This window comes from Glarea lozoyensis, assembly GCF_000409485.1.
Source record: "Glarea lozoyensis ATCC 20868 chromosome Unknown GLAREA3, whole genome shotgun sequence".
Taxonomy (NCBI): Eukaryota; Fungi; Ascomycota; class Leotiomycetes; order Helotiales; family Helotiaceae; genus Glarea; species Glarea lozoyensis.
Genome location: NW_007360998.1, coordinates 154,195 through 175,489, shown reverse-complemented (window position 1 = coordinate 175,489; position 21,295 = coordinate 154,195). Strand labels below are relative to the sequence as shown.

The 21,295-nt window shown below is 44.4% G+C and overlaps 6 protein-coding genes across 6 annotated transcripts; 3 read left to right on the top strand and 3 right to left on the bottom strand.

The window, feature by feature from the left end:
• Window positions 1-486: 486 nt before the first annotated feature.
• GLAREA_00061 (Clavaminate synthase-like protein) lies at window positions 487-1,407 on the bottom strand (the record flags this gene model as incomplete). The annotated part of the gene is made up of 1 exon (XM_008084821.1): window positions 487-1,407. One exon carries the CDS (start codon window positions 1,405-1,407, stop codon window positions 487-489), a length of 921 nt encoding a protein of 306 aa, XP_008083012.1.
• A 715-nt stretch (window positions 1,408-2,122) lies between these two features.
• On the bottom strand, window positions 2,123-3,788 carry GLAREA_00060 ((Trans)glycosidase; the record flags this gene model as incomplete). Its single annotated transcript, XM_008084820.1, has 2 exons — window positions 2,123-3,649; window positions 3,699-3,788. 2 exons carry the CDS (start codon window positions 3,786-3,788, stop codon window positions 2,123-2,125), a joined length of 1,617 nt encoding a protein of 538 aa, XP_008083011.1.
• Window positions 3,789-4,711: 923 nt separating this feature from the next.
• On the top strand, window positions 4,712-5,629 carry GLAREA_00059 (uncharacterized protein; the record flags this gene model as incomplete). Its single annotated transcript, XM_008084819.1, has 1 exon — window positions 4,712-5,629. The coding sequence occupies one exon, from the start codon at window positions 4,712-4,714 to the stop codon at window positions 5,627-5,629; it is 918 nt and encodes a 305-aa protein (XP_008083010.1).
• A 1,502-nt stretch (window positions 5,630-7,131) lies between these two features.
• On the top strand, window positions 7,132-11,719 carry GLAREA_00058 (P-loop containing nucleoside triphosphate hydrolase; the record flags this gene model as incomplete). The annotated part of the gene is made up of 3 exons (XM_008084818.1): window positions 7,132-7,626; window positions 7,679-11,635; window positions 11,690-11,719. The coding sequence occupies 3 exons, from the start codon at window positions 7,132-7,134 to the stop codon at window positions 11,717-11,719; spliced, it is 4,482 nt and encodes a 1,493-aa protein (XP_008083009.1).
• Window positions 11,720-12,924: 1,205 nt separating this feature from the next.
• GLAREA_00057 (uncharacterized protein) lies at window positions 12,925-14,374 on the top strand (the record flags this gene model as incomplete). The annotated part of the gene is made up of 3 exons (XM_008084817.1): window positions 12,925-13,103; window positions 13,156-13,464; window positions 13,516-14,374. The coding sequence occupies 3 exons, from the start codon at window positions 12,925-12,927 to the stop codon at window positions 14,372-14,374; spliced, it is 1,347 nt and encodes a 448-aa protein (XP_008083008.1).
• A 5,321-nt stretch (window positions 14,375-19,695) lies between these two features.
• GLAREA_00056 (uncharacterized protein) lies at window positions 19,696-20,888 on the bottom strand (the record flags this gene model as incomplete). Its single annotated transcript, XM_008084816.1, has 2 exons — window positions 19,696-20,727; window positions 20,775-20,888. The coding sequence occupies 2 exons, from the start codon at window positions 20,886-20,888 to the stop codon at window positions 19,696-19,698; spliced, it is 1,146 nt and encodes a 381-aa protein (XP_008083007.1).
• Window positions 20,889-21,295: the final 407 nt, after the last annotated feature.

Below are 21,295 nucleotides of genomic sequence, written 5' to 3'. Positions count from 1 at the left end.
CTCCATTGTATTCTAAAATCCATGGAATTACTATCGCGTCACTCAACTTCTTCGACGCTTTCCCAACAACCCGATTCCTTTAGATTACCTACTGAGCAATAAGCTGACTACGAACGTCACGATGCGGAGTTAAGTTGCTAAACGCGCCAATGGAGTAGCTGTCGGGGTTTGCCCATTCGGGGATAAAGTCGTTGCCCATCGCATGATTCGAGGAATCTCAGTTCATTCTCAATGAAAAATTCGGCGATAACTCGGATGGGAGTACGGAGAGAGGATCATAGGGTGCTATGATGGTTGAAGTGTCGCTTGTGGAAGAGAAGTCACACGTTATCACATCGCTTGGAGACTTCCGTTTTGCTATGCATCAGAAGCATCCACTGCCATCCGTTCGGGACTGGCCATATGATTCACGCGGTAAATTATCTACCTTAATCCCATGAGTTTCTAATATGATCATTATGTAATTTCATCTATATCAAGAATTCTTCACCCTTCCAAAGAATACTCCCCACTATGGCCACCCATAGCTTTCAATCTCTCCCTCATTCCTTCAGCCCTCTCCTTCTCCGCCCCCTTCAACCCGCTCAAATCAATATCCCCAACCCACTCCCCAATCCCATGCTGCAACACATTTCTCGCTCTATCCTTATTTCCCCCCGTCCTCCCCATACTCCCATGCAGCGTCGCCCTCTCCTTCCCCGAATCATACTTCCCGCGATGCAAGATATTATTATCATAAAACACTACATCTCCAGCTTTCATCTGCACTCTGATCTCTCCAGGGAGTCCGAGTTCATGGGGATCTGCGTTCTGCTCTCGTTCTGTCTTGGAGCGCTTGTGAGATGCTGGTATCACGATCAAGGAATCATCGTCGTAAAGTGCGAGATTCCATTGTGCGTGCCATGCTCTCCCCTCTTGTCCAACACCAAGGCGTTCTTCCTCTTCCTTCCCATTTATACTCCAGGGAACATCATCGCGATGCCAGACCAACTCGAAATCTCTGTCTGGTCTCACTAGCAGATTGAATAACTCCAACACTAACTCCTCATCTTCACATTCCAGTAATTCCTTCACCACTTCCACAATCGGATTAGAGAAGTAATTCTGGATGAAGGTTTGGGAATGTGGTAGTGATGGATGCATTAGGAATTGGACCCCCCAGATCCCTTGTTCTGCTGGATTGGCGCCGGGAGCTGTAGTCCAAGGGGGGAATTGTTTGGGAAGGGTACGGACGTGAGGCCATTTTCCTGCTCGTGCTAGGGTGTCAATTTCTTTAGTTGCTTTGCGGAGAGTGGATAGTTGCTCTGAGGTTAGGAGAGAAGGAATGAGAATGCAGCCATCGCGGTTTAGTGAGGCGAGAAGGTCCGATTTTGAGGTATTCGTGGTAGTGGTTGTAGTTGTTGACATTTTGAGTTGTGCGTTTTGCTTGAGACTTGAGAGGAATTGAATGTGTTGTATCAGATTTCTCAAGTAACACCTCACTCTTTAAGAACAACAATCATTACGGTCGAATTCGCCAGTTACAGGAAATAGGTGAATCGCCAAACTACGTGACGTGACTTTCCAGCTCGACAGAATGGAGCTGTTTCTCCTCTTTTTCAGTGATGTTACACAGCTGCTATCTGCATGCAACGTAGCGCTAACCTAGGCGTACGTACACATATTCTCGTATGACAGATGTGGAGAAGTGGTAGTGGATATTTGGTTAATGTCGAGATGAGGCGAGCGGGAGAAATGGAGGCGTGGAAGGTGGGGTAATTTGACGAGGAGTATCACGTGTTCGTAATATGATGCCGAAAGTATGCAGGGCGTGTAAAGGGAGAGGGTGTGATTTGAATACGAATAAAGAGTGGAAGATAGTCATGATAAGTGGTGTAACACCTGGATTGCCTTCTTACAGAACACGGACAGTGATACTAATTGATATGAGTGTTGTGATGGACAGCACCCATGAAGTACCTACTTCTAGGCTCCAGGGAGTCGTATAGACAAAGTTAGATTAACAGGCCTCAAGAAGATTCACTAAATTTCCAGCAGATTACTAACAAGTTTAGAGAAGAAATTTTATTCTGATAGTTTTGCTAGACTTTTGCATTTCGAAGTCAACATCAATCTTTCCCTCCTATTTCTTGACAATATCAACACCACCTGGCAGAGCAATCACTTGGGTATTGTCCAAATACAAACACTTCTCAGCAGTAACGGTCCCCCCAGTAGACTCTGTCAAACATTTCTGAGTAGCAATGCTTTGCACATTGCCAGAGTACAAGTAGTCCCACTGTTGTCCACCTCTTCTCTTGTTGCACTCCCTCAAAGTGATTTCTCCATTACCTGATTCCGTGAGGCATTGGTTGGTATCAGAAAGAGGCCTAATTGTTTGGTCATCCCGAGTTTGCCAAACCTGACCATCTGTACCGGATGAGCTCGCCCAGCTAAGCTTGCTTCTCGACGTCGCGGTCAATGTGCCGAGTGAGAAAGTGTTGAAAATCTTGCCGGTTGGAATTACTTTACCCAGAGAGTGTTCTGCTGCTGAGATGCGTAATATGGCGGTTCCGTGGGACGGTATGTTTGTGGCCGCCACTTTCTTGATTGCAATAGAAGTTTTGCTAGTCCACAGATCCTTGACCTTGACCAAATTCTTCTCCACTAGACCAATTCTCTCTAATGGAACGCTGTGAGTCGCAGTTGAGTTTCCCTTGTTGATGATTGTGACGAGGCGATCACCATTGGCAAGGCTTTTAGTTAGTACATCCCAATTAGTGTCCTGGCTGACCAGTGTAGCCTGTTGTACCAAGGGATCTTGGTCCACTGCAATGATATCTTTGTTGGTGAGGTAAGCGATTTCTTCCTTGGTCAAGCGAGTGACGTTCGCACTGATTATAAGAGGCGCAGAGAATGATGACCAAATAGCAAAGTGAGACTTTTTCTCTTCCAATGACAAATCGAAATGGTCAACATTGAGAAAGTCGGGATCATTGTAGTAGCCCGGCTTCTGAAATCTCGCTAGACGAACTTCTTGTCCATAGTTGAATAAAATGCTATCCCATCCGGTAATGTCTGGCCAATAAAGCGTTGAATTGAACACCAGAGTGTCCCGGGAGTGTCTCGCAAGTTGACCATACTCAGGTACCCATTCCATTACTGCATACCAATCTGTGAGATTGGCGGCTTCTGCAAAGTAAGCAGGCGCAGATTCCGAGAAAACCATCGGTTTTGGCATTTTGCTCAGAATACTGTGCCATTTGCCATAGACTTTTTTGTATTCTGCCTCAGTTCCCGTAGGCATATTACAGCCGTCCATCTTGAGATACTCGAATCCCCAGTTAGAAAAGTCTTTCGCATCAATTTCTTCATACCCAAATGCTCCAGGATATCCACCGCAACTCTTAATGCCAGCGTCTGTGTATATTCCGGGGATGAAACCAAGGCTCTTCAAAAAGCTAGTCAACCAAGGAAGGCCTCTCGGAAACTTCTCACTATCCCAGAGCATAGAACCATTATGAGCTCTTTCCATAGTACTCCAGCAATCATCTAAATTGAGGCGATTATAACCGGCAGCTAGCAATCCACTACTGGCCATTGTTCGTGCAGTATCAACGAAAATGGATTCATTCAAACCACACATAAGTGCTGCCCAATTGTTGAAGCCCTGATGAAGTTAGAAACGATCACTAAGACTTACGAAACAATGTACTTACCATTGGTGGTGTTGGAGACAACACGGAGCCATAGGCTTGGGGCAGGATCGACATAGCCGCAAGAGCCCATCTCTGATAGATTGTAGACATTATTATTGTAGCCAGAAGAATTTCGAAATGATTCGAATGAAGTAAAGACAAGAACCGCCAAACTTTTCAACTGGCAATGACGAGGTCAAATAGCTGACAATGAATTTGACTTACCGTGACGGCATTGAAGATACTTATCAAAACCGTGAAATTCTGAATTGGATAGCCAAACCCGCAGCTAGAATGAAGTTGGCCGTCGAGGGCATCGTTCATTGCTGCAAATACCTGGATAGGTTTATCCGGTCCCATTATTCCCCACTGTCTTTGCCTTACCTGTTGCTATGCAGATGTAGGTGTAACCGTAGATCCTTTATATGAGGAACGTTACTCGAGAAAAGACGTTAAACCTCGTGGCGGATCCGAGAGATTGCATACCTCAACGCGAAGATATTGTTAATCATTTGACAATGTGTTGCGTGGCTTGTGTTTTGACCAGTCGACGAACCTGGAAGCTCAACGCGAACGATGAGAAAGAACCAGCGCACAGACCACGAGCATAAGTCACGTGCCGGATGCCATATCACCACCCTTCGTTGTTTACGAATCATCACCGTTCTATCGTCCATCATTATATGTGAAACAGCAGCACTACATAATTCAACAATTGTCGGCAGTCGAGAGACGAGAATCTTCTGCATGGAATTTTACCATCGCCAACCCAATTTTTCAGCCACTCATCTATCTACAAATCCCGAGCCAGCTAGATGGCCAAAATTCAATCTACGACTCAGCCTAAGTACGATGAAGAAGATTTTATTTGGACGCGCGGACCTGACAGGAGCCGAATCAAATTCGTGTCGTATTTACCAAATGTTTCTTAACAAGGTAAGTCATGCTGTACGCCCTCCTTGTTCGATGGTATGTTGTGGTCAACATTACCAGTGTTAGCATACTTCACACATCACAGTCCAGCGACCGACAAGATGGTGAACCCAACAGCTGTTTTTCTTCCACTATATCTTTATCCTTATAATACCTCTTGGGATAGCGTCGCGAAGTCAATTGCGTTGCATCCGGGTGTTAATTTCCAAGTTGTCGTCGCTCCAAATCTTGCGAATGTCGTTCCAGACATCAACTATGTTACACACCTTCAGATACTCAACAACTATACCAATGTACAAACGCTGGGATATGTATCCACGACCTGGGCTACGCGGAACATTACAACTGTGCAAGAGGAGATAAAATCCTATGCGTCGTGGACGAACTACACCACTGCCAACATTCGAGTTTCAGGTATCTTTTTTGATGAGGCACCTTCAGCGAACACCACAGAAAACATATCTTACATGGCAGGCGTGACAGCTTTCGCAAAAGCTTTACTGCCACCCAGTCGCAACAAAGTTGTATACAACCCTGGGGTCAACGTCGATGAGTCTTGGTTCAAATTGGCAGATGAGATCATTATCTATGAAAATACTTGGGCAGCATTCAACTCGACTCAATTGAGCAGGATACCCGAAAAAATACAGAACAAATCGGTTTACCTGATTCACAATTTTACAGGAGATAGTGATCTGCAAGAGGATCTTGTGAGCAACCTTACAGATCACGACCTAGCCGGTGTATTCGTGACTACGCGAGACGGATATACATCAATATCTGCGTTGTGGGATGACTTCTGCGAGGCTATAGACCAATCTATCTCGGACGACAACGATAATAACGAAAATGAAGACGACGATGAAGGAGAAACTGGAGACGAGGATGAAGATAACGAGGAAGACGACGACGAGGACGAAGATGGAGAGGATACTGAGGAAGAAGATGATGATGGTGATGAAGAGGCGGAATGCGAGATCGATGGAAGTGGTGAATACTTCGAAGTAAAGCGCCATTGATAATTGAGAAGAGGGTATAAGCACCTTATCGAGCACATAAAAACCTTTCGCAATTGAAGTTAATCCGAATCTCCGGCACCGTTCGAATCTTTCTCCTGTCAGACAAATAAGCAGTCTCCAGGCTGCCAAAATTCAGCGCGGTGAGTAATCATCCTACCGCCTCAAATTGCACGCTATCTATTCCGGGAGTATGAACTATAAGTTATGAGCTATTAGCAAGATAGAGCGATACGGATTGAGGAGCCATGAAATGAATTGTACTGGAGGAACTCATCCGAAAGCCTTGAGACGGCTCAATTGATGAGGATCAAGGAGAATTAGCAATGAAAGCAGTACATTTCTGTGCCTCGACTCACAAGATCACCAGACAGTGCGGTCGAATTCGAGTACGATGTTGTTTTGATTCGGCTTTAATGAGCCTCAGACTCCGTATATCATCAGCAATATATTGTAGTTCGAAGTAGATCCTCAATTGGACCGCCGAATCGGTTCAAAAAACGCTCATGATGTTAACAGGCTGGCATCCAAACCTACCCAATCTGCGTTGCGAGAAGCGAGAATGGCTAGATCACTTTCGTGCGATTTTGTGGACACCCGGAATACTAGCGGTTTCTGGGAGATATGGAGAATACTTAAGGGAGCAAGCGCAATTTTAGACTATCCACTCTCGATTTCTAAGCTGCCATGGCTCTTGCGTGGCGGTGACACAGAACGAGTTTCTCGAGTCTTGGTATTGCGCTTCTTTATCCGTCTACTTTTCAATTCTCTTACTCATTCTGACTCGATATGAGTGGTTTGGTTTTCTTCATTGCCAAAGGTCTTGCGCAGTCCTAGTCATTCTGACTGTCATGTCGAGTTGTTTTCTTTTGATATATTGTTGTGTATCGGTGCTTACCCCGCTACTCCATTGACCCTACACCGTGCTCTAAAGTGTCATATCTTAGACCAAAGCAAACCGCAATGACTCAGGAAAGGGGCATGAGTGGGATTCTTTTGATTGGAGTGTTGTTGTCTTGTATTCGGTAGAGGGGTGAGCCATGCTTAAATCCGTTAACCTCGTGGTCACATCCGTCGAAGATCGTTCGGATCCAGAGAAATGGAGCTTCCGACTGTGAATGCCCCTGCTATACCCCACTATAGGCTACGAGTAAACTCATTTCATTGACTCTGCCGTCTTTTCGCCGGACCGCTTTTGATCTGTCAGGTTACGGTAGTGGAAAAACCATGGTGCCGAAGCCGAAACTTCTTGACAGGCAGGGCGCCGTTGGCTAGGGCGTGGGCGTGCTTGAGCGTTGCCAAATAAATACTCTATGACTTCGACCCAGTATTTTCTCGGTTTCTCTTAATTCACTTATAATTTTAATCTCTTTACTTCTTCCCTTCCTGTCCCTTCGGACGCTGGTACGAGGTTCTTACTCCTGTCGCATACTGAGTCCCAATAGGAACGCCTGTAAGACATAGAGCTCTTAAGGCTGACAGGCGAGAACGCCACCTGCGTTTCAATGTCTCTGCCAGCAGCCTCCCACGAGCCTAAAGTCCTCGACGAATTCATAGGAGGACCCTCGACAGGTACAACAGCGACCAGCACGAACCGAGCCTCGATCGATACCGCGGCCAATATAGAAACCCAGCGAGAAGCTGCGCGACAGAACAATCCCAATGGTTTCAGCAATCCAACTGGGGGGGTTGATGTAGCTGGAGCCGAGGCGCAATTTGCAGAACTCCAACGTCATTTGTCTGGGATCAGTCAGACCAGCCGCAAACTTTCCAGGACACAATCGAGACAGTCGAAAGCCAAAGGCAACTTGGATGAAAAGGATATTGAACATGCGACATCATCAGATTCTACCGAGGGGGACCGCTTTGACCTTGAAGAGACTCTGCATGGCGCGCATGCCGCAGAACAGGAATCCGGCATACGATCAAAACACATTGGTGTGATTTGGGATGGCCTCACAGTATCTGGTGTTGGAGGAGTTACCAATTTCGTTAAAACTGTAGGCAAATCCGGTTGCTCCATATGAGAAACATGCTAATATTGCTAAATAGTTCCCAGACGCGTTTATCAGCTTTTTCAATGTTGTCGAGACGGCGATGATGATATTTGGGGTGGGGAAGAAGGGAAAACAGGTCAAGATATTGGATGACTTCAGGGGTGTAACCAAACCTGGAGAGATGGTCCTGGTCCTTGGACGGCCTGGTAGTGGATGTACAACATTCCTCAAGGTGATTGCCAACCAGAGATTTGGGTATACAGGCGTCGATGGGGAAGTTCTATACGGTCCATTCGATGCAACCGAGTTCGCAAAGCATTATCGTGGAGAGGCAGTGTACAATCAGGAAGACGATGTGCATCATCCTACTCTCACTGTCGGACAGACCTTGAACTTTGCGCTCGATACCAAAACACCTGGCAAACGACCACATGGCATGTCCAAGGCTGATTTCAAGGAGCAAGTCATCACGACTCTGCTTAAAATGTTCAATATCGAGCATACCAGGAACACGGTTGTAGGCAATCCTTTTGTCAGAGGAGTCTCAGGAGGAGAGCGAAAGCGAGTCTCAATTGCGGAAATGATGGTCACGAGTGGCACAGTTTGCGCATGGGATAATTCGACCAGAGGATTGGACGCTTCTACGGCTTTGGATTACGCCAAATCGCTGAGAGTAATGACGAATATCTACAAGACGACCACTTTCGTATCATTGTACCAGGCGAGTGAGAATATCTACAAACAATTCGACAAGGTTCTGGTTATCGATTCTGGGAAGCAGGTATATTTTGGGCCAACAACGGAAGCTAGAGCCTACTTTGAGGGACTTGGATTTAAGGAGAAACCACGACAAACGACTCCCGACTACCTCACTGGCTGTACTGATGAGTTCGAACGTGATTATGCTCCAGGACGCTCCGCTGAGAATGCTCCAAATTCACCCGAGTCACTTGCTCAGGCCTTTAAGGAGTCGAAGTTTTCTACACTTTTGAGCAATGAGATGAACGATTACCGAGCTTCCATTGCAGCGGATCAGCAACGAATTGAGGACTTTAAAGTTGCGGTACATGACAACAAACGTAAGTACACTTCAAGCAAATCGGTCTACAACGTTCCATACTACCTCCAAATTTGGGCTTTGATGCAGCGACAATACTTGATTAAGTGGCAAGATAAATTCTCGCTCGTTGTTTCCTGGATTACCAGTATCACTATCGCCATTGTCCTCGGAACTGTCTGGCTTGACCTACCCCAAACCTCAGCTGGTGCTTTCACTCGTGGTGGTCTTCTATTCATTTCCCTCCTTTTCAACGCTTTCACGGCTTTTGCAGAATTGGCGAGTACTATGCTCGGCCGTCCTATTGTCAACAAACACAAAGCATACGCGTTTCATCGCCCCTCAGCGTTATGGATTGCGCAAATCCTTGTTGATGTTGCTTTCTCGGCGGTTCAGATCATGGTTTTCTCAATCATGGTATACTTCATGTGCGGCCTTGTCCGCGATGCAGGCGCCTTCTTCACGTTTTACATTGTTATTGTATGTGGCTATCTCGCCATGACTCTATTCTTCCGAACAGTTGGGTGTTTGTGCCCCGATTTCGATTATGCCATCAAGTTTGCCGCTACTATCATTACATTCTTCGTCATCACTTCCGGTTATATCATTCAATATCAATCCGAGAAAGTGTGGATTCGTTGGATCTATTTGATCAATGCTTTGGGTCTGGGATTCTCTGCTTTGATGGAGAACGAATTTAGTCGAATCGATTTGCGATGCGGCCCTGATTCTCTAATTCCATCTGGTCCTGGATACACCGACATCAACCATCAGGTTTGCACTTTACCAGGTAGTGTTCCTGGTACAGATATTGTTAGCGGCTCCGCATACATTACGCAAGGATTCTCTTATAGCCCATCGGACTTATGGAGAAATTTTGGTATTATTGTTGCCTTGATTGTTGCATTCTTGATCTCAAACGCGACCTTGGGAGAATGGTTGACATTTGGTGCTGGTGGTAATGCTGCCAAGGTCTTTCAGAAGCCAAATAAGGAACGTGACGAGCTCAACGCCGCACTTGTCGCTAAGAGGGATGCTCGCCGAGGACAAAAAGGCGAGGCTGAAGGTTCCGAAATCAACCTCAACTCCAAAGCTGTCTTGACATGGGAGGGACTGAACTACGACGTCCCAACTCCAGCAGGTCAACTTCGTTTGCTCAACAATATCTATGGATATGTTAGGCCAGGAGAGCTTACCGCATTGATGGGAGCGTCGGGTGCTGGTAAAACCACACTTCTAGATGTTTTGGCCGCTCGAAAGAATATTGGTGTCATTTCTGGAGATATTCTCGTTGATGGAATCGCCCCTGGAACCTCTTTTCAAAGACAAACAAGTTATGCAGAACAACTTGATGTACACGAGCCTACCACAACTGTTCGAGAAGCCCTTAGATTCTCAGCCGATCTTCGCCAACCCATCGAGGTTCCCCAATCCGAGAAGTACGCTTATGTCGAGGAGGTTCTTGGCTTGTTGGAAATGGAGGATATGGCTGATGCTATCATCGGTGATCCCGAATCAGGTCTCGCTGTCGAACAACGAAAGCGTGTTACCATTGGTGTTGAGCTTGCCGCAAAGCCAGAACTTCTTCTCTTCCTCGATGAGCCTACTTCAGGTCTCGACTCTCAATCTGCTTTCAACATTGTACGGTTCTTGAAAAAACTCGCCAACGCTGGTCAAGCTATTCTTTGCACTATTCATCAACCTAACGCTGCTTTGTTTGAGAACTTCGACCGCTTGTTGCTCCTTCAACGTGGAGGTCAAACTGTCTACTTTGGTGATATTGGTCAAGATGCTAATGTCTTGTTGGCATACCTTCGCAAGCACGGAGCCGATTGTCCTCCTGACGCAAATCCTGCCGAGTACATGCTTGATGCCATAGGAGCCGGACAGGCCCCACGTGTGGGAAATCGTGACTGGGCAGAAATCTTCGCTGATTCTCCCGAGTTGGCCAATATCAAAGAGCGAATCTCAGAGATGAAGCAGCAGAGACTTTCCGAGGTTGGTGGAGATGTTAAGGTTGACGAGAAAGAATACGCTACCCCTCTTATGCACCAACTTAAGATTGTCCAGAAACGAACCAACTTGTCTTTCTGGAGATCTCCCAACTATGGTTTCACTCGACTGTTCAATCATGTCATTATCGCTCTCATCACTGGTCTTGCATACTTGAACCTGAACGATTCCAGAGCATCACTACAATATCGAGTTTTCGTCATTTTCCAGGTGACTGTTCTTCCAGCACTTATTCTAGCACAAGTCGAGCCAAAGTATGCCTTGTCTCGTATGATCTTCTACCGTGAGAGCTCTTCGAAGATGTACGGTCAATTCGCATTCGCTTCGTCCTTGGTTGTCGCTGAGATGCCGTACTCTATCCTTTGCGCTGTCGGATTCTTCCTTCCAATCTATTACATGCCTGGATTATCAAGCGAGTCTTCTCGTGCCGGTTACCAGTTCTTCATGGTTCTTATCACCGAACTGTTCTCGGTCACTCTTGGACAGATGGTTGCCGCCATTACCCCATCGCCATTTATCAGCGCTCTCCTTAACCCCTTCATCATCATTACCTTCGCCCTCTTCTGTGGTGTCACAGTTCCCAAACCACAGATGCCAAAGTTCTGGCGCTCATGGCTGTACCAGCTTGTACCGTTCACTAGACTCATCAGTGGTATGGTTGTCACCGAACTTCACGATCTTCCCGTGAAGTGCACATCCTCCGAACTCAACCCCTTCACCGCTCCTGCGGGACAAACTTGCGGCGAATACATGACTAATTTCTTCGCCAATGGGGGACCTGGTTATCTGGTTGATAATGCCACCAGCTCATGCCAATACTGCGCGTACAAGATCGGTGACGAGTTTTACAACGCTCTTGAGCTCAGTTTCGATAACAGATGGAGGGATCTGGGCATTTTTGCAGCGTTCATTGCCAGTAATTTGATCTTCTTGTTCCTAGGTGTAAGTTCTCTCCGTCCTGCTTATCCTCCGAGTCTATACTAATTCTTTCTACAGTCAAGATACTTGAACTTTAACCGTCGCTAAGCGGATCGCGCGCATTTTATCACGAGATTTTTGTTTTCAGATACCACCATCGTTCTCTTATTTTATTCATTATGTCATTTTTATTTGAAAAGTGTTTTGTTATCATTAGACGGGGTGGAGTGTATATGTATATAGAGGGGTAAGACTAGGATGTTATATAGAGGTAGAGTAGGATATCTGCGGAAGATACTATAAATAAAATTTAGAGATTACTATTATTAATATTATTTGCTACTGTTATCAGGCTAAGTTGGGCTTCTTATCTTAAGGCGATTTACCTTCCTTTATAGGATCTCTAATACGACTCTATATATATAAGGCGCTCGCTAGAGTGGGGACTAGCATGGGGTAAGGACTTTGTGACGTGGCTAGCTTACTTTAGAGTAGGGTGGCTAATTTGCAAAGTATATAAGAGCTATTCGCCCCCGCCAGATTAGTTTAGTATTGCCTCAACTTCTATTTAATCGTTATTAGGACGAATTCATTTTTTATAAATTCGTCTTAGACGACTGCCACAATCGCATTTTACATACATGAACAGTTAATCGAAATTACGACATCGGTGTCTTTTCACAACTCCGTAAGAGCATTATACCTATCTTTGCGATAGAGAAGACTATTTCACATTACGACTGTCTAAATATATAATCAATATCGCTCGAGATATAATTGGAGATAACGACTTATTACATTTGCTACCTAGAACGATTTACACGAACGATACACTCTACTTTAAAAGCTGTTACAGGAGCTTTTCTTATAATTAACTTATTATATAGTGTTTTGCAGTTACGCAAGTTAGATTCTAAGAAGAGTAAAGTTATTAGTAACCGTTATCGCTAGATGAATTACTAGAAGATTCTTTGCCACTTAGGGATTGACATTATACACTACGTTGATGGATTGGCATAAACTTTCTAAAGAGGCAGTCATTTATTGTTTCGATTTCTGAGAGACAACTTTGTCGAATCCGGGATCCATCGTACAGGGTGTATTCGCTACATCTACTCTTCTTCTAATCTATCACTTACTCACCCCAAGTCTCGGGTAGAAGAGTCACCGCCAAGACATACAGGGGGTAGCAAACATTGTCCTCGACCTCACCTTTGCAAACGAACATCGCACCTTCCTTGTGTAAACAAACAAATCAACATTGACTCGAAACTCAACAATAAGCTGCATCTTGGCTCCAACAAAGTTTTAAGATGCCTTACGTACATGATGCTGCAGGCAACGCGTCAATTCACAGCGCTACAAACGCCGCAAGCGCGTCGAACAGTCCCAGACGAACAAACCCTCGATCGTCCGCTCCGACAAGCGAATTTTCACGCGTTGATACATTGAATTCGCCGACGCGGGGTGAGATGAATATGAATGAGATGGCGTAAGTACTTATTTGCAATAATTCAAACATAAAGATTACTGATCGTCAACAGAGTCCTTCAAAACAACGAGGTCATCATGGGAAATACCGATGAGTCGAATTTTGAGGTGAAGGAGGAGATTCTTGATGAAGTCAAACCCGAAGTTACTGAGCTTCAAGCTGAAATTGCAAGACTCGCTGCACCTTATCTTGACAATTTGTCTACGTTTCAAGCTAATGCTGAGAACATGAGAGCGATCTCATTCATGGCTTTGAAAATGAAAAGATCGGGTTCTGCGGCTAGGGTGGATGACAGTGAGTGGTCGAGGTTGGTGCTAAGTCTTTATACATGGGCGAATGTGGAAATGACGCCGGAGGTCAAGTAAGTGATTCTCCTATATTGTGTGAATAATTGTTGCTGATATGGATGTAGAGAAGCTACACATGTTTTCGGTATCTTGAAAGCTATCAAGAAGCCAGAACATAATTTTCCGGAACATTATCAGAGAATCGCTACTTCGTTATTTGATGATTTTGAAGCTATCAACTGGGGAGCACCTGCACCACCACCTCCATCACCCCGAACAACTACTGCAAGATCATCTTCCAATAACCAAACAGCAACTCTAGGCAGCGTTCGCACCTTTAAGCCCTCACCAAACGACCCCATCTGGGGCGATGCAGGCATTATGCACCACATCTTGAAAATCCGTAAAGTAACCACCACAGGCACAGGCCGCACATCCTACCGCATCGACCCAGCCTTCACCTCTAAATCCCCCAAAGTATACGGTCACAACGGCATCGCCATCGGCACCTGCTGGCCTCTCCAAATAACCTGTCTCCGTGACGGCGTCCACGGACACATGCAAGCCGGCATTCACGGTGGTTCCAACGGCGCCTACAGCATTCTCATCTCAACCGGTTACGACGATGACAAAGACACCGGCGACGAGATCTGGTACTCCGACGCCTCTGCGAATCGCGCCGCCAATGAGACGGTTAACGCGAGTAGTGCCGGCCGCGAAAATCTCCTGGCGAGTATTAATACGAGGAATCCTGTCAGGGTTATACGCAAGGATACGGGGAAGTGGAGCGGTGCGCCCAGAAAGGGGTTTAGATATGATGGGTTGTATAGAGTGACGGGATATGTGGAACAGACGAGGAAGTCGGGGGCTGGGAAGTTTTTTATTTTTCGGTTGGTAAGGTGTGGTGAACAGGATCCGATTCGGAGGGATTTGCCGACTATGACGATGGCGAGGGAGTTTGAGAGGGTGGGTGAGGGGTTTTAGGGGGTTGTTTTTTGATTGCGTGTCTGGAAGCGAATCTGCAATACCTTTGCTTTCATTTTGAGGGATTCGGGCGCAATGGATGGATAGTTATGATTTACGACAGGTGAACTTCAGCTTATGGCTTTAGAAGATTCGTGGTGTTATCTGTTTTAAGGAGCGGGGGAAATACACCTTCTAAATACGACTCATTGATACTTCTGTGTACATCTTTTCCCGTGCCATATTCTCCAGTTTGGTCTTCAGTGACAGGTCCCTTTCTGAAAACTTTCTTTCTGTAAACAAAGCGTCTCCTGACTCTTCTGCCAGATATTCTTATAACATAGTACCCTCTAGACTCCTCATTCACAACCATCTAAAAACTCGACAGCAATACTATAAAAACCAACACCAGAACCTTCAAGCTTCAGTCACAGATATCAATGGTTCAAGCTACAAGACGTCACTCCTTTGTCGAGACTGCCGCTACAGATGCACATATCATGATTCAAGGGAATTTCCTGGCAGAGTAGTGATTAAATTTTAACCTTGGTTTCAGCTCCCTGTACTCGTAGCAATCTTGGGAAGTGTGAGAAGCGTGTTTTTGCTGTCGAAGCTCTGGTTACCACCGATTTTCAAACCCCTGATACTTGAGAATATCTAGATAACCTTTGAAAAATTGCCAACGAATAAGTCGGAAGCTTGTGCCCTCTGAGTTTGTTTTGGCGATCTTGCTGTTGTTAGTGGCTGATACTTCGCATCTCACACGCTTATATCCTCGATTGGACCTTTGTTTGTAGAAAGGTCTTGTTGGCGTGTTAGAAGAATTTAAGAGGTGAGAGCGGAGATATCGGGGACATGTAGGTTCGAGATCTTGAATTTCGAAATTCAAAATTCAAGGCTGGAATTGGAAATGGAAAGTGTTGGTAAGGGTGGTTAAGTCGCCAGCGCAGTCTGGTGAGTTGCGAAATGTATGGAATTAATTGTTATCAATAGCATCAGAAGAGTGAAAAGAATGTCAGCCTGAGCAATTAATATCTGAAATTTTCCTTCCTACCTTTCGAAACTCAGCTATCTACTTCTATCTAACAAACAAAGTCACATATATATGCCACATCCCTCTCCACAAAATCATGCCTAACCACAAACAATAATCACGGAAGTCTCTATGATTTGCATGAGAGTTGATTCAGACTTTATCTGTTTGGATAATATCTTTCAAGGGGATGAAATTTGGACGTGAAAAGAAGACGGCGTCCGGGGGCTTAGAGCAAGTTTTTGGTTTGAGAAATGAAAGTTCGACTTTGTTGCCGAATATTTTGCTGTTGCCGATTCTACAAACTTGTGGAGTTTTACGCCCTGTTTTTAATACAGGTAAAGACGGAAAATAGATGTTATTTCCATGACTTGTGGGAGCCTCCAGAACGTTCCTCTATCGGGGTTTATCATAGATTTGGGATCCGCCTCTGGACCAAGTTTAGGGAGACCAGCTTGGTTTTGTTTTGTCAATTAAACTAGATAAGCTATTACAAGATACTTTTTTATGTTGTGGCTTCTGAAATTATTTTCGTGGGCGGAGCGTTGTATCTCGCGAATCTGAGATGTTGATGACGGCGGAAGTATATCCGTTCTAGAGGCATTCTCTGTTTCCAATCTTGATGTTGTGAGAATAGAAGGAGAGGCTCGAGTAAGCTTTATGTGTTGACTGAAGAAATTTCATAGTGTTGATGTAAATGTTAGTTTCAGCTTCTACAAGACGATTTCTGATTGTAAGTGAAAGCAACAATTCTTAGTTATGATCGCACAGAGGATTTCAAAAGTTCATTACTGGACAGAAATAGCTGGGTTTCTAAATAGAATAACTCGACTGACAGAATTAGTTATTTGTTAGTTCAGTTAAGCAGTGGAGAAAAGCTTTGACAAAAGGGCTTATAAATATCTCCTAACAATTTAATAAAGTAAAACAAGATTATTGCTATGCAGATGGGGGATAATGTGGAGGTATGATAAAGGCACACGCGAAGACTTTGAAACTCTAATTGCTTATCAGAAATAATCAATGATTGCAATTGAAAAACCAAACTATTACACATTTATCCGAGATTATATGTAAGGATTTCAGACCTCTGATTTTGCTGCCGAAAGTTTCCTTGTTACCGTTTCTCTTACTTTACTTCATGAAATGAAAGTCAAGGACTCTTGTACACATTCACAGAAACATTATATGTTGATATCATTTGGGCTTGTAGTCTATTATTGGTTAACGAATAGAACTTCTAGGAGGTTGCACTTCCCGTTACTCTTTTTCCTGAGGCTGTCACCTATAGTCTAGCTGTTAGATAGCGACAGTAGCTTTAAGGATACATTTCCTGCCTTTTTACTAATTAAAGTGAAAATTGTTCGTAAAGTGCAAGATAGCGAACTTTTGGTGAGGAGTAAATAAGAAGGTACAAGCTTTTCATTTTAGACTTTCAGTTGTGTTTACATACATTAAAAAAGCTACTAAATATTACTTCTTATAGAACTCATTTAAAACTGATTTCCACAAGAGGGAAGCACACTTATAAGATAGACTAATAGTAAACTTATTGTTAGTCTTTTCCCCTTAGACAGTTAGTTTTTCAAAAGTTTTTTACTTAGTTGTCGCTCTGTGTGTTCATACCCAATGTCATCCTGAAAATACAGATTCCTTCTCCACATACTTTTGTATGCAACTACTGGCACAATTCATTCGGCAGATCGTAAATCACGTTCTTAGGGGCAATGTATGTTTGCTGCCGAAAGATAAATTGCTACCGAAAACTTTCAAATTGGGAAAGATCACATAGGAAATATGTAGTTAGTCGAATTCAAACTCGTACATACAACAAAACTTCAAAGCAAACTCTAGGAAACATTACTAGGGCTATCTTGTTTAATTAACGACCCACAGCACAAAGGGATATCAGCTCTTGGTCTGTATACTTGTCTGTTATGTCTCGAGGCTATCTTACGCGATAATGTTGTATAAAAGGTATTTGAAGCTAATTCATTATAGGTTGTAATCAAAATGTAATTGAAGTTAATTCCAGCAAATCTTGTAAGCAGATTTAGTGTGTTACTATCTGTTAAGCAACGTGTTTGTCCTAGGCTGTTGATGAAAGTACTATGTTGGAAAGCCAATATGACATTTGGAAGATAAGAAAATATTTCATAGACTTTCTAAAAAATCCTTAATGGATGTACAGTCTCGGTATGATAGTTTGATGAATATAACACCAACAGCAGTCTGCCTAGAAGACTACTATTTTTATGTGTAAAAAGCATCCAAATACCAAATACCAAAAGTGGACATAGTAACTTCACAGTCCTAACCCGTATATTTGATCTTCAAAGAAATTCCGAAGGTAACCATTTATGCAACCTACACAGTTTATCATCAAGACATGGCTAGTGGGCGAAATTTAATCGCTATCTTTGTACCATATAGAAACAGAGAATTGTAATACAATCGCTCGATCACTAGAGTACTACATCTAAAACAGAACTGCAATTTGAGATTTATCACCGTGTCCAGTAGCTGCTGGTCCTGGAAATCTCTCCTTAAAATCTACTTTCTCGCCTGCATGCTGAAAGCCATAGCTCAGCCAGCGGTATTTTTACAATCGATGGAGAATTGTCTTTATATTAGACGATTGTAAAGGAAAGGGTCGAAAGAGGCCCAGAGGATTCTATTGAAAGTAAAGTCAGTGGAACAGTGAAGACCAACTGCCCAATCGAGGAGTACAGTGAACTAGATGTTACAGAGCTCTATTCGCTGCCGAAAGTAAGTCTGCCACCGATTCTAAACCATGTGCCAGAAAGAAATTCTTCACTTGACTGTACGAGTGAGACGATATTTTCATTTTCAGGTAATTGAAAACCTAAGGTTGAATGAGGTACATGTTACAGAGCTTAAGGACCGGACTACATCACATGCTTCAGGATGGATCTCGATCGGTTTGAGATTGTATTGGAGGTTTGTGGGTCCAAATTTATAGTCTTCCTATAGGGGTTAGTACATTGTCAATTATGAACTGAAAGGGGTTTCTCATAAGGAAATGATTCGAGTGTGTTCTAAGAGGGAAGTTAATTAATAAAAATAGTCGTATCCAAATCTAGTTTTCTTCCATTTTTTGGACTTAAGGTTTAGGACAATATGACTTACCTAAGACTTTCTTCCCCTCCTACACACATGCCATCACAGCCTATCAAAAACTGACAAAAGGGCTATGTGCATTCTCAAAACTAAATCTGCAAACTCTCTAGACACTAGATCTTATCCTATGACTTAAATTTCCTTCAAATAACTTTCCAACCATAAAACCAACACCTCAAAAGCCGAGACCACGCAACCAAGCAATAACCCCAACTTACCCCATTTCCAGTCAAAAATTCCTTAAATTCAATCCTTCTTCTCACAGATACTTATCAAGAAGAACGCGCAAGAACATCCGGTCATCATTCGGAGAGTACCTCAAAGCAGCCGATTCAACAACATAAAGTCGCTACTTGGAAGGAAGAAGAGGTGTAATGTGTCTTGAAGCTGTCATCAGATAGGTTGCTGAAGTTTTTGAAACACATATCAAAGTTCGAACTCGAGCCTGCTGCCGAAAGAATACCTATCACCGATTCCAACTTCACCCTCATCCCACAATCCGCAAAGCCAACACTCAAAACGGAGCTGATGAAGTGAATCAAATAGTACCTCGACATGAAACTTTGTCTGACTTCAATACCCACACCAAATGACCACAGAGCACACAGCTTAGGTCGAAGACCTCTCCTCCACTTGGATTTGAGATTGGAAATTCTAGTCGAATGTATGCTTAAATATGAGGCCGTGAGGGAGCGGTCCAAGGCCCTAAGGGGAAGTGTTTGGGCTTTTCACATTTTCATCAGTTTTCTCATTAAGCTCGAAAAATTGAAGCGGAAGCGGGATGGTTTACGGTACTTGACCTCATCATAGCCGAAGTGCGTCTTTGGACGCTTTATGGAAGAGCACTGGAGCGAAAATATATGGAGAGATATACATCTTATTAGGTAAGTTGCTGAGCGAGGAGGCCTCAAGAATTTGGCCTTACTTCCAGATGACAAATTCAGTACGCTCACGGGTCATGATCAACAAAGTAACGAATATTTAATCTATTCAGAAGAAGCCAGCAGCTCAACTGCCGCTTAATCAGTGATGCAATCATAGTGTAATACAACCATGGTCGGCTTCAAATACGCAGTGGTTGAACCGTGACCCAACCACAACTCCAATTACCCAGTTCCAATGCGCCGTTCCATAATCGAATATACAAGCTTTTGCGATTGCGCTAGACCTATGCATGCAGAGGTGCAGCATCCCACATATCCAAGAAGTCACTTGGTCTCGCACCGTGGGCATCGCCAACGGCCCTCTCAGCATCACCTTCCACATCAGCAGATCCGGTGCCGACGATGTCATCGCCTTGGACAGCTACTTCCTTGTCGCGAAGCATACGCATGAGAGTTAGGAACTGACTTCCTTGAAATTTATCGCTCGTATCATGCTGGACGCTTCGGAGGAGGCTTCCGGCGGTTCTGGCTAGGTCATCAGGTGCTTCTTGTTGTTCTTGTTGAGTTGGCTCGCCTTGGTTTTGAGGACGGATGGCATCGGCACCAATAGGTGGAGATATTTGTCTAGCATACTCGGCTTGCCTAAGACGCGATTCTGCTAGTCTCTTATCATTAGGCTCTACGAACATTTTATGATGACTTCGTTGTAATCTTTCCAACTCAGATTCAGAAGTTTCTTTGGCAAGACTGTCTTCTGTAACGGTGGCTTCCGCAACGGTGGCTTCTGCAACGGTGCCTCCGCTAGCAGTTTCAAGCTGTGCTGCTTCATCAAAGGCCCTGGCAAATGCGGCCTCATCAAAGGCTTCGGGCTGAGCTTGCTGAGGCGGCGAGAACTGCAACTGAGATAATAACTGTGAATGTAAATCCCCAAACTGCTGATGAGCAATATTCAAACCCGACGCTTGTGGGTAGTAGCCTTGTCCAGAACCCATACCCATTCCCTGAACAGGGCCTTGGTTATTTCTCTGAGCCTGATCATGCTGCTGAGCAAACTCTTGATGCCACCCTGCCCCACCAGATTGCTGCGATGGGATATAACCTTGTACTTGCTGGGGAGGAGGACTCGAGACATTCATACGCTGAAAATCAGAAGCCCAATTCGCAGGCCCAGCTTGCTGGAAGTTTGGAGGAGCATGGCCAAAATTTTGGGGAGAGGGAGAGAACGTGTGTTGTTCGAAGGATGGTACACCAGCTTGGAAAGCCTCGAATTCAGGTTGAATCAGATTCGCATTCGGACCCGGCGCAGAACGGAAACCCTTTTACTGTTAGTCATTATCGCATGGAAAATTTTGCTACAACTTACGTTTGAAGGCGATTGCCTTGAGACCAGACGATCTTGCTGCAATGTACGATCTATAGAGGTATGCTTCTGAAACGTATTCAAGGCGTTCGATGGGCCACACATAGAGTCTGCCATCTTTGTAGCTGTTTTGCTCGCGCGAAAGCAGAGAGCAAGGAGCGGTCGTGTATTTGAAAGTAAATACTGGACTGATACCAGAACTATTCACGCGGGCTATTTCGGCTCGACTTTCTGTGCTTCTCTACCGCGTACCCGCTTGAGAAAGTCAGTACTGAATAATTCGCCTGCGTATTCCAACAGTTGAGCTTGCTCGTCACGTCTTGCCCCAACCACTTGACCACCGACACTTGTTCCCTACAACTTGCGCAACCAATTGTGGTGTAGTTTGTCGTCTTCGAGAGTGCGAAATCTGAACTGGATGTAAGTTTTAGACGTCCCGTCGCTGCGTCGCTCCTTCTCAGTCTTATATATAATGCGATTCAACTAGCAGTCCAGGTATGACGTGCCTGCGAATTGATCGAGAT